Below are 13,985 nucleotides of genomic sequence, written 5' to 3'. Positions count from 1 at the left end.
ATGCTCGGATGTTTACAGATGAAATGAAATGAAATTCATTGAATACAAACTGCCAACCGTGCATTGGAATTTGGTTTATAGCTCCATCTGAATGACTAGACACTGTTTGGTGCCAGGCCATCCGTCCTGCAAAACTAGGGCACTTTCTCAGCCAACATGGGATTGAACCAAGGACCTCCTGGCTATCAAGCTAGTGACATACTCACCGATCCAGCTTGGCCATAGGCGTTCGGGGAAATCTTTGACTGGGGGGGGCGGTGGTGGTTGGTGCCCAAAAAATGTAGTTAGGTTCTTAGTATGTTACATAATAGTAATAAATTCACTGGGGTTTGACATCCACTTGACACAATCTAGGCCATTTCGGGACTAATATATAGTTCAATTTTATTAATAATTTGCTTTCGCGTAGGGGCCTTTAACCCTTGGAGGGAACCGGTCCTGTAGAAAACCCACGAGGTTGGACAGGCAACCCTACTCCCTACTCCTTGTCAGGTACAAGCGGAGAATTGAAACCACACCATTTGACTCAATGACAGACCTTATGATGCAACGCGCAGGCATTAACCATTCGGGCCACTTTGGCTAATGAAGAAAGGCTCCTAAACTAAACATGTTATCTTATTGTTATTACTTACATTAGCCACAGCTGTAAAGAAACTTCTAGCCACTCCGCTCCCCTCACCGGGTTCATCTTTAAATGTAACTTTAACTCTATGTACAGCTATAGGTGGTCCTGTTGTGTTGGTACGCCGATTAAAGTGTGTGTTTAGTTGTTTAAACGTTGTTGTTAGTAGACTTACTCGGTCTCTTTCCACCTTCAATTAAAAGAAAGCAAACAAAAAGATAAAAGAGACACCTTTGATAATCTAGTCCATAACCGGATAATCTAGTCTACTTAAGAACAGAAAAGTAGGGATATTTTGGCCCGATGGCCAAAGGATATAATTGTAGCTCCTATAGATTAAATCAAGAGACAGTTTTGACAATCTAGTCTTGTCAACTAAAGAACAGAACAGTAGGGATCTTTTGAAGCAATGGTCGATCATAATTACCTAGTCCCTACAGATAAAATCAAAAGACATCTTTGAAAATATAGTCTACAGCGTTACTCTTTTCTAATCCATTGATTTTAATTGACCTCTACATTTAATTTTCGGTGTAATGGATAATCGTCTTCAATTAAGCATGGGTCGCTTATAATTATAACACAGATAATCTATAACTTTTTATCCAAACGATCTAGTATACCATAGAATAAAATTGTCATCACATTTATCAACTATTGATGTCGTTCCTTATAATTGATAAATGTCTTTAATTAAACATGGGCAATCCTTAAATCGGTGATGGGATTTCAAAAAATTTCTTGTCAGACATTTTTACAGAAAATAAAGGGACATAACTCTTATCGTTATTTAAGCAGGCAGTTTTAGACCACACACAAAAATCATGTGTCAACAAAATATTTAAATTCGTATGTAATAAAAAATAGGGGCACCTCGTTATTTTTCATTTTTAATTCCCGTACGGTATTCAAATTTATGTCAGTAATAAACACAGATCTATAAATTTTAGGCGACCAGTTCAGTCTTCTATAGAACAAAAATGTCTTGTTCCAATTCATTGATTTTATCAACCATTAATGTCATTCCTTTTAAGTGATAATTGTCTTTAATTAAACATATGGCAATCTGAACAACTCCACACTGTTCATTGTCAGGCTCTGCACCAATGACATGGGGAAACCATGCTGCAAAATCTTGAGGAACTTTCTCGACCAACACAAAGAAAAAAATAGATAACTCTTTGCATGGTAATAATTAAACCTTGGACACCCTTTCCCCCATCATAGGGATTGTTCCCTACATAATAGTAACAAGCTATACACCATGTCCCCAATGGGAGGAAACCGGAGGACCCAAAGAAAACCCACAAGGTTTGACAGGCGACCCTACTCCTTGTCACATACAAGATGGATGTCGAAACAACACCACTTGACTCAATGACAGAAAACCATTCGACAACCCCCTCTCAATAGGTTAGTTCGCTACATTACAAGCCATACACCCACTCCCAATCAGTAGGTTTGTTCCCTCACCTCCAAAGTAAAATCCCGTTGCTGGGTATTCCTCAATTTTTCCATCTCACGTCGAAAGCGACTTTCTTTTACAGGAAATCCTCCAAGTTCACTGATCACGGAGCCTGGCTCAGACCCAACATCATCACAGAAGACGCGACCAAATAAATCTAGAGCTAGTCTCCATCGTCCCAATAGTATATCATGTGGTATCATCTCACCTAATATACTTGCTGGCCTGAAATTAAAATATCATTTTCAGATTAAAGCGGCGTTTACAATACATCCGACCAACTCTTTAGTCTTTAGACCAGTGATTCTCAACCTTTTTTAGGCAACGGCACACTTTAGAGCACACGAAAAAATAGCGGCACACCTGGCTAAATATATATGAAAACAAGCCAACAGTGAGGCTGATGTCCCCCGCCGAAATAGGAAAATAATTAGAGGACACATATAAATTTATCACAAATTATCTTTTACAAAGTATTGAACAATCAAACAGTATATCTTTACTTATAGTCTAACAATCAAAGTAGGAGAGTTATTGTTTTCCAAAGTCTCGACCAATCAAATTGCGTATTGCTCTGCTTACCCTGAGCAGAAAATGCTCATTATCAAACTTAGTCAAGGTATTACTGTAATGAAACTATACACCAAGTTTCATCAATCTCACTTAATTAGAACTAAAGTTATCGTGTCCCAAAGCATCAACCAATCAAATTGCTTATCTCTGCTTACCCTAAGCGGAAAATGCTCATCTTCGAACTCCATCAAGGCATTGACCTAATCAACACATACACCAAGTTTGAACATTCTAGCTCAATTAGGAAGAGAGTTATCGTGCCCCAAAGTATCAACCAATCAAATTGCTTATCTCTGCTTACCCTAAGCGGAAAATGCTCATCTTCGAACTCCATCAAGGCATTGACCTAATAAACACAAACACCAAGTTTGAACATTCTAGCTCAATTAAAAGTTATTGTGTCCCAAAGCATCAACCAATCAAATTGCTTATCTCTGCTTACCCTAAGCGGAAAATGCTCATCTTCGAACTCCATCAAGGCATTGACCTAATCAACACATACACCAAGTTTGAACATTCTAGTCCAATTAGGAAGAGAGTTATCGTGTCCCAAAGCATCAACCAATCAAATTGCTTATCTCTGCTTACCCTAAGCGGAAAATGCTCATCTTCGAACTCCATCAAGGTATTGACCTAATAAACACATACACCAAGTTTGAACATTCTAGCTCAATTAGGAAGAGAGTTATTGTGTCCCAAAAAGTGTGACGGACAGACAGACGGACAGACAGACAGACAGACGGACGAACCCATTTTAATAGTCCCCTGCTTTCTTCGAAAGGCGGGGGACAAATATCTGAATTTTCAAAATAAAAACATGGCAAGTCATAGACGGCATACAACCGCAGACACAGGCTCGTCATAGAAACATAGAATGGCTCAAACTTAATTAAGAATCACACAGCTATGAACGTACCAGTGAATACTCAATTGGGATCAAGTGGATTTTCACATTTTCTTGGTGTGCCGTTCAAAATTTCGCAACACACTTATGAAGATCTCACTGGTTGAGAATCACTGCATTAGACAAATGGTTGGATGGATAGCTTGCTGTATGGATAGGACCAGTTCTATTCTCATCTGACGGACTGATGCAATAGCCAATCAAATTGCGTGTGTTATATTAGACAATGTCATACAATGTATAGGGAACATGGACTTTGTGGAACCTGCGGCATCCAAAATACGAGAGGACAGGGATGAGAAGTGTCACCTTGAGGTCTATTTTATTCAGTTACTAAGAAGGAACAAATGTTGTCATAGGCCTACAACGAATAGAACCATTGTAATCGTGTCAACATCTGTCCAATATGTTGCATCCAACGGTTGTATGGATTGGTTGTATCGTGTAAATGCTGCTTAACAAACATTTAATTCAACTATATTTTGAGACTAACAAACATTTAATCAAACTATTAATTCGAAACTGACAATTATAATCAGATCTTTACATCATTTCGATCTATAAGATTTAACAACCAACTTTAGTAATGATGACCAAGGCTCGACTGAAAATTCACTTGCTAAATTCTCGGTTCAGGAGTGGATCAATTTGACTGAAATTTTCAGCAAATACCCTTTACATTAACATTATCTAGTTTTTAATTATTATAGTGAGAACTGCCAACTCTTTATCTAATCTCCCATAATGTATTTTTTACAATTTACAAATTTCATCTCTTTTCTCATATTTACCCAGATATACCCCTTTATTTATAACATCATTCCATTTAATATTAATAATGTAACATATTTACCCAGATACACCCGTTTATTTATTACATCATTCCATTTAATAATGTAAGATGCTTACCTGACTGTTGATGTAGTATTTTGAGAGGTTGAGGATGTTTCTATGACAACTGTATTAGAAACGTTTTCATTGGCTCCTACCATATCATCAGAGCCTTCTATTGGAGGTGTTGGTGCATCTGAAGAACTGGGAACAGAATCACTGTTGAAATTAATTACTCATTTTCAAATCGACAAAACATTACACAAGAACTTCACTAAGTCACTGATCATGACTACATCTTTATTATAGCGAGATCCTTATATATTATACAGAAGGGCTTAATTACGAGTTTATTATCAGCTTAAACAGATCAGTGAAATAAAAAAAATTGTATCAGCACATCTAAAGAGAAAGAGAGAGATACATGAGATTGGATTTAATAATGTGCTTTCGCACAGTGCTCTTTAGAAGGTGGAGGAAACCCACGATGTTAAGCAGGCAACCCTACTCACACGTCTTATGATCTTCAGCGCGACCACTCAGGACAATAACCTCCTCCCTCTGGCATATCTAAACTCTTACCTTGAGGCAGCAGGAGGTTTGTCACCTACTGCAGGTCCAGATGTGTCCATGCTTGTTTCTGACTGGTTCTCTTCACTTTCTGTTATTGCTGACTGACTTGGAGTACTCTGAGAAGAACTGAAGTGTACTATAACACTTGATGCTGAAGGTCGTGAAGTGGGGGCACTGGATGTAGATGGTGTCACAACTGGTAACAGAGCTGGTGGCTGGAGTAAAGTAGTAGGGAACGGAATGAGAATAGGAGTAGTTATCGGTACTGAAGACGCACCATCACTAGAATGTAATGCCGGACCCAAAGGGGGAGCAAGCAGTGGCAGAGGTGTTGGTAGTAGACCAGGTGTAGCTTGTGTTAGGATCTGGATACTAGAACTAGCTGGTGGTTGTGGAACCAGGATTGGCTGAGGAACAGTAACCATACCAGAATGGTGGCTAGGTGAGCTTGACATTGAATGAGAAACTGTGACTAGAGCAGGCTGCGCTGGTAGCTGGATGCCAGAACTAGCTAAAGATTGTGGTACTGTAACCAGAGTTGGCGATGCAAGTTGGATTGAGTTAGCCAGTGACTGTGCTAATTGGATGCTGGAGCTGGCCAAAGATTGTGGAACTGTTACTAGTGCTGCATGAGATTGGATACCAGAATTTGCCAGAGACTGTGGGATTGTCACTAGACCAGACTGAGTTGATATTTGAATGCTAGAGCTGGCAAGAGATGGTGGTAACGGGATATTGGAGGTTGCCAAAGACTGTGAAACTGTCACCCGACTTGGATGAGGCGGTAGTGGGATGTTGGAAGTGGCTAGAGATTGAGAGACACTGACCAGACTGGGCTGTGATGTAATATGCATACTAGGGATGGGTGAAACATTAAATGAATGAGAAACTGCTGACAACCCAGATTGTGATGACACCATTAGAGGTAGCGGTGGTGGTGGTGGTTGTGCTCCTGAAGTTTGAGATTCACTTGATGTAGGTGTGTCTACATTCTGATTGACAGCTTGTTGGGTTGAGACAGACAGATCGGTTGGTATGTTCATTGGTTGGGGAGGAACAGGGAGAGGTGGAAGAGGAATTTGTAGACCAACTATGACGCTTCCTCCCTCAGCTGATGCTGAAAAATCTCTTGTGTTACTGCGCAGATTAAAGATGGTGGTGTTATTATTATGGTTGCTAGGCAATGACCGAGAGGCTCCCAAAGCACCAGCACCAATAGTGAATGTTGGTGTGTTGGTGGTTGAACTGTTTGGTAAGTTTTGATTTCCTGAGCTCACGCAGCCTGCAGAAAATAACCTTGCCGCTCGTGTAGCTAATGATACATTCGATAGTTTATCTAAAGGATTTGTTCCTTGAATTGTTTCCCCTGACTGTTTGGTCATAAAAGATTGTCTACCCATCCCAAATAAATCTTCTCGTCTAGAATTTGATTGGAGCAGCTGCGGTTGATCAGCCAATGGTAGAGCTTCTACTAATGGTGTTTGGAATGGGTCTGGTGGTGGACACCCCAGGAAAGTAGTGGAGTCAGAACGTTGAAAAAAGGGATGTTTGCGCCCAAGCTTAGACAGTGCATCATTTTCACCATCGATGCTATCTGTGTCCATAGCAACGCTATTATTAATTGTGTCGTCATCATGTTCATCATTCTCATTCTCTTCGTGATCAGGCCAAGAGGTCACAGAGATTCCATCACGGACTGTATCGAGATCTGTCTCGGCTCCACTTCTCATGTAGTAGATGAGAGCATCAAATACATAAGCCACATGTTTCATTGCGGCAATGTCTATTATGGGTAGACTGTCAGAGTGTTCTGCACTGTGGGCTCTCATCAATGATAGGGCGTAGGTAAGGAAATCACGACGAGCTGAATTACCATCTGTACCTGCTGATACAAAAATACACATTGTTTAATAACAAGAAAGTATTTATTCTTGTTTCAAGATTTTCTTCAAATTTCAGAAATTCTGGCTCTTTTGAGTACCCTGTTGAGCTTATTCTTGAGTTTTGTACGAAAATTTTTCTTAAAACAGATTCAGAGGCTTCAACTCTTTTGAGAAATGAGGTACATTGCTGAGCTTCTTTTTCATTTATGTCATTTCACACCCTGCCTCTCTATTTACTAATCAATCATGCAATAACCTATTGGACACGTACATTTGGTACATCATGAGAAAGATAAAATGTGGGAACAATTTGTCATTTTACTAAGTGTTGAATATGCCTATTAATTAGAAGCTCCAGTAGTCTCAAGTATTGCCAAAAAGAAATTTAAACATACATTATGCAAGAGCTAAATCTGTCTATTATAGGTCTTTCTTTAGGCCTGAAATGTTATCTAAATTATTAATTAGACATTAATTAACTTATCCAGACCATAATCAACTCTATCTAAATTATTAATTAGATATTAATTAACTTATCCAGACCATAATCAACTCTAGATGGCCTCGCTAGCCTGCGATCTTAAGTGGATTGTGAGCCGATTTACTGCATAACTTTCCGTCTCGATTTAACAATTAAATGGATAATTGAGACTATGCTGTTTATCGTACTGACTTAAGTAATGACCGAGGCTAGGCAGAAATTTCATTCGCTTAGTTTTCGGTTCATAGTGGATCAATTTGAATGAAATTTTTAGCAAATTGCCTTTACGTTATTTAGTTTTTAACTATTATAGTGAGAACTGCCAATTCGTTATAGAATCTCCCATAATGTATCTTTAATCACTAGTTTATAAGACGTCACTAATAATAGTAATTTTTTTTGTAACCTTGTTATGATATACATATTGTTAGTAATTAAGTATAACTTTTCACACTTTCGTGCATGTATGAGATATTTGTATACTGTTGTATGGCTTAACTCTATACACAGGCCTGACAAGTTTTTTTTTGTTTTTTATTTCAATTACAATATTGCTACTCGAATCTGTTGGCCACGGCCTGATAAATAAAAAAAATATCTTAACAATTTAGCTAAATAAGACACATATTGTTGGAGCCTTATTTGAGATACTGCACTGATTTTCAGTTTCAAGCATGTGATATTAGTTATCAATAAGCTTTTTCTGAAAATGAATATCATGACGTATATCAAAGACTGGTTACTTTTAAACACAATTACACATGTCATATACCAATTTTAATGTCTTTGAATATAATTTTATACGTAAACATTCATTTTTTGACCCATGTGTTTCATTTAGCCAGATCTGGACACATTTCGTGTTTTCAAATGTATGTTACCATAAGCACCAAATCTAGTTCTACGTCCAGTCGTTGTTGTGGTTATCTGCTGTAAGATTCTCGTCTCCAGTTGCTGTGCTGATCGTTCCCGAAGATTACGATTAGGTGGAGGATGTTGTAGATGGGCAGGTGCAACAGGATCAGTTGTGTTACTTAGAGCTGTACCAAATCGTAGCTGAGCTTCAGTTGTATCTAAAACTGAGATGAGCCAATCCCACGTTTGATGCATGTGACCCTCCAAATAGACCTACAATATAAATTTAATTCATACAGGAAAACTGAACAGTGGACAGAAAATGAAATGAAATGGGGTCAAACGTCCTACTGTTCTGCTCCGACTGGGCTAATAAAGATGTGTACACACCATACAGGGAAATTTTGCTTGGTTATTTGTCCAATCCGAACAACTAGACAGCTGTCCTTGTCAGGCCCTCCGTCCTGCACCACTGACAAGGGGAAACCATTTTGTAAAATCCTGCTGAACTTTCTCGGCCAATGCAGGAATCGAACACAGGACCTCCAGGCTAGCGAGCCGGCGTGGCTCCAACAGTGGACAGAAAAAAAACCAAATAGCATTAAAATTTTCCTTTATAATTCTTGAGTGGCATTTAAAGATCGAGTACAATAAATAATACAACACAATTTATATGAACAACAATCACTGGTTTGTAACACATTTAGCACGACGTATCGATACATATTCTCCATTTGTTATCAAGCATAAATGATAAGATTACAATAAGAGAACACTTATCGATAAGTTGTGCTATATGTGTTCAAACAAATTGATTGTTTTCCATATAAATTGTGTTGTGTTTTTATAATATTTATTTGGTGTTTGTAAACATGTACAACACAACATAAACATGTGATTTTAGTGTGTGTTTGAGAAAGAGAGAGAACTAGGTCATTTCGGGACTAACATATGGTTCATCTTTATTTCAATAATTCGCTTGTGCATAGGTGTCTTTAGCAGTGCGAGGACACTGGAGGACCCAGAGAAAACCCACAAGGTTAGACAGGTGAGCCTACTCCTTGTCAAGTACAACAGGGGAATCAAAACCATGCCACTTTGACTCAATTACAGACCTTATGATACAACGCTATGTGCTAAGCATTCAGCCATCCAACCCCCCATGTGTGTTTGAAGCATGCAGAACCATATCAGAATCTATACTACTTTATTTATAATCAAGTAATAAAATTTTATTTTTGTCTGCAACCTCAAGACAATAATCAACTTTTCTGCTCTTGAATGAAATTTTAATGTTACCTGTAATTCAATGATGTCATTATCGAGTATGTCCAGCACACGGGGTAAATTGGGCGCCAGTGTTGAGTAGTTGGGTAACATGTTCATTAAGTCTGTTATCTGTCGTACTACAATACCAAATGCCCGACCTAATTGGCTGGCTGTTGTTTCCATAGTAACAGCTTTATCCTGATTGGTTGGTGCAGAAGTTGTGACAGCAGTAGTCCTGCGTAGAGCTGTGGGATCAATGTATATCAAACTGCTTCCACCTAAAAAATATATTGAAATATTCTTCAAAATCCATTTGATTTAAACAGCTTGCCATGGCACGAAAGATGAACATTTACCTTATAAACATTCTACATCATAATTTTTCTAACTTAAAGATACATTATTGGAGATTAGATAAAGAGCTGGCAGTTCTCACTACAATAGTTAAAAAAGGAAATTTGCTTAAAATTTCAGTCAAATTGATCCACTATGAACTGAGAATTGAAATTTCAGCCTAGCCTCGATCATCATTACTAAAGTCGGTACGATAAAAATCGGATCATAATTCAGTAAATAGGCAGATTTAGATCTTGCAAAATGTGTGTTTAACTAAAAAGTAGGCTAGTTATCGTTTATAAGAATGCAAAACAGTTTGCTGATGGACAAAATGACAAAAGTTTATATTATAAACATTCCAAATCATAATTTTTCAAACTGATTTTAAATCTACTGTACCTGTAGCTGTGGTTGTATTAGTAGTTGGTGGTGGTCTGGAACTAGGGGGGTCACGTTGACGTAATGCCCAGTGCATAGATTGAGGTGCTTGTAGAGTTCTCTGTCCTTGTGACCCTGTAAACATATATTAAAGAAAATTAATCAGACATTTAGAAATTAAATGGGGTTTAACATCCTACTGTTCTCCTCTGAACTGGGCTAATGAAGACGGGCATAAGACATACAGGGTGCTATGGGGGGAATTTTGCCCGGACAGTGGCGCTACGGCCTACTCTATTATCGAATTCCAACTGTCAAGGGATCTTTTATGTGCACGTCATTGTGTACATCGGACATCTGTTTTTCGTAACCATCCGAACGACTAGACAGCTGTCCTTGTCAGGCCCTCCGTCCTGCATCAGACACCTAGAAATTTAAAACTATGCAATTACTCTTTTTCAGTAATGACACCTTCAAATTGAAGTTATGGGCAATCTGATGTGAATTATGTCATATTTGATTTTTTTATGTTGCGTTCAGATCATGTCAACTTTCTTCTCTTTCAAATATTTTATTTAAAATTCAACTGTTATTTTAAATAATTTTATGGCAAATGAGTTGTGGGAAATCTTATGTGAATTACGTTTGTTTAATTTCCTTTATGGAGATGGCTCAGAAGTAACATCAATGATTGTAGTTGAATGCTTGTGCACTTTGGTATGGAATAAGCCATGATGCTTGAAGAAAATTAAAAGAAAAGTAATATAGTTCATATCGGTATATCTGGGGACAGCCAACCTCCCTGAGTGTTGTGAACAGTTGTTTGTTTTCTATGACTGTGTGGCGCAAAAGCTCTTCACATGACTAGGCTGTTTGGGGAGGGGGTCTAAGGGTAGTTTTGGGCAGTCTGAAAAGTGAGATAGTGTTACCTGTAGGTTGCGTAGAACGTCTCTCTAACTGTTCATCTAAATACACAAACTCATCTGTATCATGTTCTTCACTTTCACCCGCTTCACTTTCATAATCATCCTCTTGATTAGATGATTCAGCCGAATCTTCTGAGAAATGAGCCAAACTGCCGAGACCTGTATAAATGAAATCAAAGCCATGATGTTCTGAGATACTTAGATCATTTAAAGGGTCAATATGACAAACTTGACTCAACAACAACACAGCTGATGGATAATTAGATCATTTAAAGTGTCAATATGACAATTTGACTCAACAACTACACAGCTGATGCAGCAGACCCCAGGGTAGTTGGATGGCCGAATGGTTAGCACGTGCGCGCTGTATCATACGGTCTGTCATTTAGTCAATTGGCGGGGTTTCGATTCCCCGGTTGTATGTGACAAGGAGTAGGGTCGTCTGTTCAACCTCGTGGGTTTTCTCTGGGTCCTCCGGTTTCCTTCCACTGATTAAGACCCCTACGCACAAGCGAATTATTGAAATAAAATTGAACCATGTGTTAGTCCCAAAATGACCTAGTTTGTGTCAAGTGGACATTTTTCTCTCTCTCTCTCTCTCTCTCTCTCTCCAACAACACAAAATAAAAAAGAAAAACAATCTAAATTACAGTCTAGTTGAGTTTTGTAGGATAGTGTCATGCACAAGGCATGTCTACACACTAGAACATCCGATACAACTTCTCATTTGAGAAGATTTCCTTCTTGACAGTAAAACAGGTAATAAATAAACTCACCTGCATCTGATCCAGCAGTTGCTGCAGTAACAGCACTACGTTGAATACTGACATTATCCTGGTTGCTATGACTACTATCACTATCGCTCTCAGATTCAGCCAATAGATCTAAATCCATATCACTCTCAGCAGGTCCTGTGGGTCAGACCAACATAAAATAAATACAAATTTCAACTAAAATGCAACTCTAACGCTTCAGAGTATTTTCAAAGTACTGCAAAGATAGCATTTCAAACTATAAACCATAGAGGTGGGCATCTGAAAACCCTGTTAGTATTTCAGCAGGGAATTCGTGATGAGATTGTGCAAAAAAAAACCAACCGGATCTGTCAAATCCATCCTCTTGATTTGATAATAATTTCGTTGTATATGGTGCCACATTATATTATTGTCTTACTTTTCTGCACCCACCAGGCTTTGGATACCAAAAAAAAAGGGTAAAAACCAGCTCAACAAACCTTCTTCTGGATCAGGTGGTGGATGATCTGCTTCATGATCTGAGTGTTCTGATTGGTTGTCACGATCAGAATGGTGTTCTGATTGGTTATCTCTGTCTGAGTGATGTTCTGATTGGTCATCTTCACCTCCCATACCATCCACAACTTCAACCTGGTTATATACAGATCAAACACAGAGTTATAAGAGCTGGACCTGTTTTGATCTAGGTTCTAAATCCGATTAGTGGTTTGAATTAGCAATTGAATGACTTAAATTTGTATTTCGAAAGATAAAAGCAGAAATCCATTTGTTTAATAATTTTAGTTTCGTTTCAAGGAGCTAAACCGGTTTGATGTAGGTGTTGAATCAGATTAGTGATTGGCTTAGTGAATGACATAAATTTTTGCTTCAAATGAAGAAGCATAATTCCGTTTATTTACCATAATAATTTTAGATTCATTTAAAGGAGTGAACCCAATCTGATTAAAACACAGATCCTATCTCCTTTCGTTTTATTTGTCTTCACAACACTAGGATCTGGTTCAAGTGAGGGATTAGCCAATGAAATGGTCTGTTACAGCGAGTTCTTGGCGTGCAATGCACGGAACTGTGGGTAAACCACTAGAAACATCAACACTGATTGATTAATCAATGTCTGACGTCATGGGTTCAAATGCCGCTCGTCTGACCCCTGACGTGACCTTCCAGTACAACTGATAAGATCTTTATGTAGTGTAGGCCATCGAAAGTATAAAAAAACGAAACGAAATATAGATCTATATTTTAATCAGATTGGAGCTAACCCTGTTTGATCTAGATGCTTGAATCAGATTAGCTGGATTAGTGACAGAACAAATGAATGAAATGGTGTTAAATGACACGCCGGCACCAACCCGGTTTAGTCTGCTACAAACATCTAATTTGTCATAAAAATCTGTCTGATCTAAAAAGTCTAAGATCTTTCCATATAGAGATTAGTGACGAAATTTGACTTTCGAAAGATTAAAGCCAATGATAGCAATTTGTATTTTATGGACACTATCTAATTTTTTCACAGCTTAATCCATACTAAAATGTAAATGAAATGAAATTGGGTTTGACGTCCTACTGTTCTGCTCCGAACTGGGCAAATGAATACGGGCATACGCCATACAGTATGCTATGAGGGAAATTTCGCCCGGACAGCGGCACTACGGTCTACTCTTATATCGAATTCCAACAGTTTTACATGCACGCCAATGTGTGCACGGAACCTCAGTTTTCCGCCTCATCCGAACAACTAGACAGCTGTCCTTGTCAGGTCCGCCGTCCTGCATCACTGAAAAGGCCGGAACCACCATACTAAATTGTACTCGAAATGGATTATTTTAAAAAAATACACCAAGACGATATGTGGATTATTGACAAACCTCTGGATCTGCTGTAGACAAGTTTAAACTATGCTGATTCTGGGCATGATCTTCACTAACAGGTGCTGGGTGATGACGACTACTAATAAAAGACAGCGATTGGCTACTAGAATCAGCTGATGAGGGTCGTGGTGGTAAGGGATCAACATTAAATAATTCTTCGCTTCCCTAAAATCAAAATGGGAAATTTCATAATTAGTCAAAAACTACTTCAAAATGGTGATGAAAGCTTAACCCAGGATGCACAAATCTTGATCACATAG

At 38.4% G+C, this 13,985-nt stretch overlaps 1 protein-coding gene across 1 annotated transcript in view; it reads right to left on the bottom strand.

Annotated features, from left to right (window-relative positions):
* LOC126814147 (E3 ubiquitin-protein ligase UBR5) overlaps positions 1 to 13,985 on the bottom strand; it is a 30,685-nt gene that overhangs the window by 11,258 nt on the left and 5,442 nt on the right. Inside the window, exons 8-18 of the mRNA XM_056099860.1 lie at positions 13,723 to 13,890; positions 12,334 to 12,484; positions 11,876 to 12,010; positions 11,103 to 11,258; positions 10,195 to 10,308; positions 9,490 to 9,737; positions 8,217 to 8,463; positions 4,981 to 6,856; positions 4,477 to 4,617; positions 2,100 to 2,315; positions 636 to 819 (exon numbers count right to left, since the gene is read on the bottom strand). Of these exons, the coding sequence (XP_055955835.1) occupies positions 636 to 819; positions 2,100 to 2,315; positions 4,477 to 4,617; positions 4,981 to 6,856; positions 8,217 to 8,463; positions 9,490 to 9,737; positions 10,195 to 10,308; positions 11,103 to 11,258; positions 11,876 to 12,010; positions 12,334 to 12,484; positions 13,723 to 13,890 (3,636 nt within the window). The remainder of the gene's footprint in view (positions 1 to 635; positions 820 to 2,099; positions 2,316 to 4,476; positions 4,618 to 4,980; positions 6,857 to 8,216; positions 8,464 to 9,489; positions 9,738 to 10,194; positions 10,309 to 11,102; positions 11,259 to 11,875; positions 12,011 to 12,333; positions 12,485 to 13,722; positions 13,891 to 13,985) is intronic.

Source organism: Patella vulgata, chromosome 1 (assembly GCF_932274485.2).
Source record: "Patella vulgata chromosome 1, xgPatVulg1.2, whole genome shotgun sequence".
NCBI lineage: Eukaryota > Metazoa > Mollusca > Gastropoda > Patellidae > Patella > Patella vulgata.
Note: the sequence above shows the minus strand (reverse complement) of the source record. Positions and strands in the feature narration are given on the sequence as shown.